Source organism: Panthera uncia, chromosome C2 (assembly GCF_023721935.1).
Source record: "Panthera uncia isolate 11264 chromosome C2, Puncia_PCG_1.0, whole genome shotgun sequence".
Taxonomy (NCBI): Eukaryota; Metazoa; Chordata; class Mammalia; order Carnivora; family Felidae; genus Panthera; species Panthera uncia.
Window position 1 is genome coordinate 102,200,100 of NC_064810.1, and position 8,617 is coordinate 102,208,716.

The following is an 8,617-nucleotide window of genomic DNA, read 5'->3' on the forward strand; positions in this document are numbered from 1 at the left end:
TAATTTGTTAAAATGACACAAAAAGGGTGAAATTATTATGAGGACAAATGGTTTAAGCATCCTACGTGCTTCAGAGGCACATATTTAATATAAAGTTGACAATTTAAAAATTACTGTTTTTTACTTCTTCAGGAAATTGTGACTTTATTTAGTTTTCTTTATTACTGAATTATGTACAGAAAGGCTGCACCAAGGGGAAAAAAATTTACCCTTGCAAGGGTTAAAATGCAGTCCACTTTAAGGAGTCTTGGCACAGGTGTAAAATTTTGACGATTATCCCAGGATAGTAAATAGCAAATAAAAAATAAACAGGAGTATAGGTTGCTGCAAAATGGTAGTATCAAATACAGTATTACAGAATGAAATAACTTTTAATCCATAGTTAACCAAACCAAATCCCATAATATGAAGGTCCATAAAACAGTTCAATTTGATTAAACACACACACACACACACACACACACACACACACACACACACCTTTAATTCCACATTTATGTAAATTCAATTGTTTAGAATTGTATCTGCAGCTGATTTCCCCTAACATTCATTTTCAAATAAGTCTGGGTTACAGAAGTATTACAAATGCACTGTGCCTGGTAACAAAAGATAGCAATATAAGTCATTCCAGAATAATGAGAACCAATTGAGAACACTCAGTTATCCTAATGAAACTTTTAGTATCAAAATTCCCAACTTACTTTAAAATCAGTCACAAGACTTATTAAATAGTATCAGCAACTATTTTAAATCACAATATAGGTTTGCTTTTATTATTACGCTCTTGAGAGATTCTGGATAGAACACAGGAAAAGAAAGTAGCTTCCAATCAAAAAGGAACTTTAATGTACCTGATAAAGTCATATTTTACATTGATAACTTTTTTTAAAGGTAAGATAGGGAAGAAAAAGTATTTTTCTTACCAAGCAAGGCTGGTAAAACATATCTTTAATAAAGAAGACAGGGTTTCTAATAAAATTCAACCTAAGACCAGGTACTTAGTTTTATAGCCCTTAAAAAGACTTCAAGAGTTGTAATACTTCAGAATGAAATGTCAGTTACTTTCTGATCTTTCAGTATTTAGTGGTTCAAACAGGCCATTCTAACCAAAACAAAAACCAGCTTGGGTAAGCTTTTAGTTAACCATTGTAGTGTTAAAAAAAAAAAAAAAAAAAAATTAGTAAGGTGCTCAAGTAAAATTGTCAAACACTAAGTGTACAGAGTTCTTTTCATGTTTTTGCTATTTAATATTAGTAGAGATAAAAATAAAATTAAAGGACTATAAAAAGATAATGAATCTCATTTAAAATGTTATCTTAAAGGAAAATACAATCAGTAGTAACAAATAGCTGTTATATCCCTGTCACGCTAAAGCAGCACAATAATATTGGTGTTTAATACTTATTTCACTACGCCAATATTTACGTGCTGCTAGAGCGGAACAAGTATGTCAGTCCATCCAAACATAAAATGTGCGTCTTACAGTGAAAAAATAATTTTGAATGAATTTCCTTAAATTTCTAGAGCAGCAAATAATGATTCGCATCTTGACTGTAGTATGTAAACCATGATGTGCTGCTACAGTACTTTAAGGCCTCAAAAAGTACAGGATGCATCCAACAGGGGGATACCCCTCTAAACTTTATTGAAAAAAAAGTAACGAGTAAGAAGATGTCTAAAATCTTTAATAAACTCACCTGTAAGATTAAAAATCTATTATGGTCCAAGTCAATTCCATGACTTCGAAGAAGATTTCCAACATCCTTAAACGTTGTCTTCTTCCCACTTATGTGATAGACAGAAGTATTGTCTCTGTAGGCAGTTCTGGATACATAGAAATTACTGTTAGGAATGACTTCATAATCATCCCCTTCCTGTTTTGTGGAAAAACAAAACCAGAAAACAATTGTTGGTATTAAGTCACAGATCTGCACCAAATTTCACTCTTCATATTGAAACTAATCCTATGGATTAAAAACTTCAATTGAACATGCACATAAACTGGCAATATTTCTCAGAAATAACCCTCTTAGCAAAGATTAGTTTCCAAGTTGTTTGATCCCTTTCCTCATAGATCACAAAAACCATAAAGCCAAACAAACAGAAACAAAACAAAAAACCCACTTCCAAACAAGCCTAAAATTCTACTGACTGAAAAAGAGTATTTGAAGGGGTAAAAGAATCTCACCGTATCTGAAATAAACTCACTCCAACTATTAAACCATGTTGACAGATTAAATTACTAGTCCACTTAGAAAAGCTGCAAGAAATGATCCAAAGAAAGGAAGGTAGGAATGGCGTAACTTGGCTTAGCTTTTGTCTTTTTTTTTGGTAAACAATATGCCATTGGAAGGTATAAACAGTTGCAAAGAACTGACAACTACATTCCCCCAATTTTTAAAAAAACCAACTGGATTTTAAAAAATGATGTGCAAATCTACTTTAATAGTAAAACTTGCTTTCCCTTAAAAGCTTTGTCATTTTGACAAACGGCTTTTAAAATTTACACGAATCGAACATAATTATAATACGCAATGAAATCAAACCTGATTTAGTGGCAATCTAATTTTCCAACCTAAATTGTACAATAGAAAAGCACTAAAAAACAAAATTAATACAGATACCATGTAAATTTAACTAAAGCCCTTTATATTAAAAAAAAAAAATCTAAAATACAAAACTTAGAATCCAAATCACATCCTTGCTTCATTATGGAGTTTTCTGTATTTTTAGGTTCCAACTAGTCATTTTTAAGCCATGAATTTCCAAAGTTAATTATTAGATGAGAAAAAAACCAATACCAACCGAACCAGAACCACGTAGATAATATAGACACTTTAGCTAAAATTGTTTCCTTTTCTAGAAAACACATGTATTAACCCTTCCCCTGTTTTAAAAGGGTAAACTGAAGTAGAGTTCTTTCACATTACAGACACACAAGACTACTAATATTAATTAAAACAATGGAGATGATAAAGTTAGTCATCGGTTACATTTTCAAGTTTAGGTAATTTATCTGAAAGCAATAAAAACATAACTTTATACTGAAAGAAAGCCTGTGTTGGCACTCAAGATACTAAAACTGCTCAATGTTTTATTCTAAAGTAGCTATCATGAGCTACTTATAATTCATTGCCCTGGCTAAAAATTTTAATATTTTAATGGCTGCCACCACCACTACTCAAAGAAAATATGATCTTGGAAGTAACGAAATCAGTATCCATCCATTCTGCTTTAACCATACACTAATTTTTAAAAGCCTATTTAAGCCAAAAATAATAAATGTGCAATGTATGGAAATCCTGTGTTCCACACTTGAGGCTGTAAATAACTAAAACAGTCAGAAGTCCCTTACCTTATCAATTATCTTCTGAAAATGAACTTCTACAGTACAACTCTGAATATCCTTGTGTTCATCAGAATTGTGAATAAGCACTGAAAGTTTTTTAGATCTTATTTTTTGTGCTCGATAGCCAAACACAAAAAGCATAGAATCAATAACATTGGATTTGCCACTGCCATTTGGCCCAATAATACAGGAAAAGCGCTGCATAAAAAGAACAGTAAAAAAATTAAATTGAAGTTAAAGAAAAGGTCATACCATACTGATTTTAATTTAAAACGCTTGCCCTTTTTACTTGCAGCGAAACTATTAAGTAAAAGTTTTCATTTCAACTTGTTTACTTATATCATATTCTCGATAACAAGCTTCAACGCTTTAAAGAACACCTAATTCTAGCTTATTTTCTTTATAAAATTCATTCTAATAAAGAAAATAGTTCCTTCAAACAAAAAACTCACCAATTCTACTCAGTGAGGAAAACTTAACAGCTAAAGAGGTACCAAACATAACCAGGATAAACAAAAACCAATTTCAGTTGTTAAAAAACACAGGAAACATACCATGTGTTATCAAGCAGGATAAATATGATAAAAATTGAAATATACACATTACCCTATTAATAGTTATTTAAAATGGTCAATTACCTTATGAAAAGGTCCCAGAATTTTTTCCCCAGCATAGGATTTGAAGTTCTGGTTTACAATATGAGTTATCATTAGCCGAGGAGCTCCGGCTTCATTGGCCATTGCTGGAGGCGGGGGAGGAGGGATGCTATTCAAAATCTCTTCTAAACTTCTATTATCAATTTCCTCACTTGGTGTCTCTAAGTCAGCCAAAGGAAAAGGAGGGCAAGGGGGGAAAAAAAGCCTGCATTAGTGCAATTAGTTCGGAGGACTACTGCCTGCTAATCTTTGGGGAAATGTTATTTATGAACCCTAGGAATCTGTATTTTCCACTTTAAATGTAGTATTATCCTAAACTCAGGAGAAATGAGAATTTCAGCTTCGTTTTATATAAAAAGAAATTCTTGAAAGAAACGCCACCAGTCACAAAATCCCACAAAAATATATCTCTTAAGAGTCAAAACACTACAACATAAAGCAAATCTGGGAAAACCACAACACCCCGATTCTCTGTTCCACGTCTAAACAGGTGGTTAAATCCTAAGGTTCTAGATCCAACTTTCTCCGTATCTGAGCACCAGGAACCCTCACTTTGGACACTCAAAGAGCTCCAGCGGCACTGTCCCAGGGGCTGCCTAATGTCATCCAATTCCTGTACTCACAAAAGCTACAGTAGTTTCGAGTAAATTGTCATCTCTTTAAAAACAATTTAAGACCTGGGAGGTTGTTAGCGTCAAACAACTTTAACATACAATAAAGTTAATTCTGTCTGGAACAAAGTCCACTAGCTATTGGCTGACCATGTCGATTTCCGCGGAAATAAAAGGCCACAAACAGAAATTCGTAACTGCAGCCACGAACTTGCCCCAATCCCCTCCGGCACCGTTACAAGCGAAATTGCACGACCACTCCAATCTCTGAAAATCCCACCAGCTTCTTGAGCTGCTCCTCTTGACCTACAGACGTCAACTCCGCAGCCCCTCACCTCCGCGCCCCCAAACACCAGCCAGTCCCGGGTTGGGCGCTGACCCACCCGGGTCTACCATCGCGCTTTCCTGCCGAGTCGCGGCGGGGTACTCACCTGCGGTAGCAGGGGCCGGGCTGCCCGCGCGGCCAGGCGGGGGTTCCGGCTCCGCGTCGCTACTGGTGCCGTCCGGGGAGTGCGGCGGCTCTTCTCTTCTGCGCCGGGCGGTGGAAGGCTGGGTGCCTTTACGGGGCATGGTCGCTGGGGCAGGGGGAGAGCCGGGAGCAAGTCAGCCCGCCGGGCTGCAGGACCAGGCCGGTACACTTCCCGCCGGCCCCCGCGTTGCAACCGACTAAGCCCCTACCCCACCCGACTCGGGAGGAAACTCCGTCCATCCGTTTCCGAGAGACCCTTTTAAAAATCCCCGCTCGACGCCAGCGGGTGCTCGTTAAACAAGGCACATAAAACCCAAGTGCCAAAAAGGCGGGATTCGTCTTAAGTCCGAATCAAGTGGGAAAACCTAGACGTGCTCAGTAATCAAGCAAGGATAGAACTGCTTAAGTTCTTTATATTTTCCTAATGGCTCCTCACCCTCCTCCTCCCACAGTATAAGGGTGTAAGAATATTTTCCTTTGATTTCCTAACGAAATAATTCCCATAAGCCGGCATTTACTGACATTCCCACGCTCTCGGGGCTAGGGAAGCAAGCGCACAGACTTTGTTGAGAGTTCTATTACCTTCAGGTTTGAGGGACCATCAACTCTTCCTAAGGTACCTAAGACTAACGGGCGACTCGCCGCCCACTTTCCCCGCCATTTAGCTCTTGGCGCCGTTGACGGCCCGAGGGCTTCCAAGTCTCCTCGCCACCGTCCGACCCGGAAAGGCGGCCGGAGACTGGGGTGGACCACTCTCGACTTCTAAATCGGACACAGGCAGCGCCTGCTCCAGTTCAATCGTCTTGGGGTGGTGGGGTTTGTCTCTCCGGGGCCCGCTGCGGAGTCTCGTTGGACAATAAACTACAAAAGGTCACCAGTAAGGGCTCAGACCCGGTGATTAGTCCCTTGAGAGGAGAGAGGTCAGGGGGCCGGGGCACGGGAGACGCCCTTGCCCCGAGAGACTAGGATTTCTGAGAGGAGATCCGCAAGGCTTAGAGTCCGCGTAGTCCCGCACCCCCGCCGACAGACGCTTAAGTAGCTCAGGGAAGTGGCGCCCGCGCGAAGCGCGCGGGAGTCCCGACTGCCGGGAGGCGGCCGAGGGGGGAGGGGTGACAGCGAGAGAAATCTCCCGGCGGCAGCCTCAGCCCAGACTTCGGCTGCTCCAGCTCAAGGCCTCTACTTTCCAGGCGCCCGCAGACGGGGCAGGAAGTAAGAGTGTGACAACCTGATCAGGAAAAGAAGTACTTTACCTGCGGGGCAGCCCAGTCAGATCAAAGCTGGAAACCGTTGTACAGCACCCCCGCTCCTACCGGTGTTTCGGCTCCGGGTCCTTCACTCGAAAATGGCGCCTAAAATACAAACTCGAACGGAAATTCGTTACAAATGCGCGCAATGCTTTCTGGGAATCACTAATTTGAAAAAAATGCGGCGACTACCACCGCCATCTTCTGGTCGCGTACACGCCTGCGTGAATCCTTGGCGGGACCCTGGCGGCCGGAGACGTTTCTAAGTGAAAACGCGGAGCGAAACAGTTTTGCCTGAGGCCTACGGCAACAGTACTCTTATAAAAATATTAAAAAAAAACAAACAAAACAAAACACCTCGAACTGTAGAGGTTTGAACAAGAGGGAAAAAAATGTAGGGCTCCACCCCCTAGGTGGCGGGGGGGGGGGGGGGGGGGGCTCAGTCGTCCCCTAACGTCCCTTAAAGAGAGAGCGGGCTTGGGTGACCCGCGGCGCGGTAGTATCGCGAGAAGAAGGAGTGTGCGTAGCTCTTAGAAATCACTATGGTGACAGGGAGGTTGGGAGGCTTCTTGGTAACTGGTCCCAGCTCTGTGGGAAAAATCGCCACTGCTTTCCTGCAACTTAAGGTAAATCTCTTTACCTCTGGACTTAGTGAGGAAAGGGTTTGGAAATTGTGGCCATCAGTGGATCCCACCATACCTGTTTTAATAGTGCATGCGGCATAGGGCATCAGTTATTTTCCGTCTCCCTGGAAGCAGTGGGGCTCTGGACGTAGCTTTTGGGATCCGAAGCAGGAAGCCCAGAGTTTGGAGGGAGTAGAGGGACAAGAAGAACAGAAAACCTGGATTGGCGAATAATAGTATAGTCTACATGTGAATAGCAACGTAATTTCGAATTTATTGGTGTTAGGTCATTAGTGTCACTAGTGAAAGGAGATTTCGGGCTTTTAAAATCATTTGAAAGATTTCGTAATGGAAGAAATGATTTGTCGGTGTCATCTGATTGTCTTTATGAGAAAATTATCAGTGGGCAAATATTTCTCAAGCAACTTGAATGCGTTACACTGTACAAGGTATAGTAAGGATTATTAAGCAAATATTCCTGTTCCCAGAGAATTTAGTTTTGTTAGTCAATTTTTAACCTGGAGTCTGTAGTCCTGGTGGTAAGGTGGTTGAGATTCAGTGGAGTTCCTGACACTCCCACGGTCCCCCGCTAAGTTGTATGCGGAATTCCGTGTGTTTGTGCATTTTTCTGGGGAGTTAGTTTTCCCAGCACTTTGATCAGATTCCCAAATCCTAATCCCCCGTTATGTTAACCACTGGTTGATTTGACTATCTCCTATAAGTATTTATTCAGCGATGCTTATGTAGTTGACATTGAGAACTGGGAGCCGTTTTACCCCCCTTAACCTTTGCATATCTAGGGCTGACATACTGAATCACTGATAAGTCTGCTTTATGAATGAATTTACATTAACTTCTAAGTAAGTATTGTAAGTCTGACCCCAGGAGCATTATGTCAGGTTCAGTGATTCTCAGGAGGGGTGTAGAGGACACTCCCTGCCAACTGTAAGAATTTGGTGAGGTTCAGAGAGACTGGTGTGGTTTGCAGGAGCATTGACTCCATACTATACTATACCTTTAAAATTGAAAAAAATAATTATTGTTTTCATATGACAAAGTATAGACAATAAAACTCAATGAAAAAAAATTTGACTGTTGGTTATATCAAGAAAATGTAGTGATTCTCTTTGAAAGTTTCTGGAATCATTTGGATTTTTGAAGTTTGTAAAATACTACAAAACCTGAGTTGGAGAGATCAACCATGAAAAAAGCAAAAACTAGACCAAACTGAGTGGTGTATAAGGGTCACAGATCACAATGTAGTAGAAAGATGTAACTAACATAACAAAACCCAAATCCCATCATTTTTTTTAACCATATGCTTGGATAATTTACAAAATTTATCAATTTTTCTGAGACTATTTATCATGAAATCAGGATATAATGCCTACCTCATAGGACTATTTATAATTTTCTCTAACACATATGCTGTAAGCATTTGATATTACTGTGTTTACAACACTGACCTTATTAGGGCATGTGCTAAGGATGAATAATGGGATGTCAAGTTAAAAGATCAGCTTATGAAGGGTCTTGACAGCCAGATTTTGGATGGTAGATATGATATAGAGGAAACACCTATTAGAAAAATTTTGAGCGAAGGAATGACTTGATAAAAAAGAAAAAAAAAATAACACCAGTTATATGGGATGTGTTAAGACAGGA

The 8,617-nt window shown here is 40.0% G+C and overlaps 1 protein-coding gene across 1 annotated transcript in view; it reads right to left on the minus strand.

The window, feature by feature from the left end:
* SMC4 (structural maintenance of chromosomes 4) overlaps positions 1-6,632 on the minus strand; it is a 46,243-nt gene extending 39,611 nt beyond the window's left edge. The window contains exons 1-5 of the mRNA XM_049628622.1: positions 6,336-6,632; positions 5,048-5,191; positions 3,988-4,166; positions 3,356-3,547; positions 1,698-1,874 (exon numbers count right to left, since the gene is read on the minus strand). Coding sequence (XP_049484579.1) covers positions 1,698-1,874; positions 3,356-3,547; positions 3,988-4,166; positions 5,048-5,186 — 687 coding nt within the window. The 5' untranslated portion in view covers positions 5,187-5,191; positions 6,336-6,632. The remainder of the gene's footprint in view (positions 1-1,697; positions 1,875-3,355; positions 3,548-3,987; positions 4,167-5,047; positions 5,192-6,335) is intronic.
* Between the last annotated feature and the right edge of the window lie 1,985 nt (positions 6,633-8,617).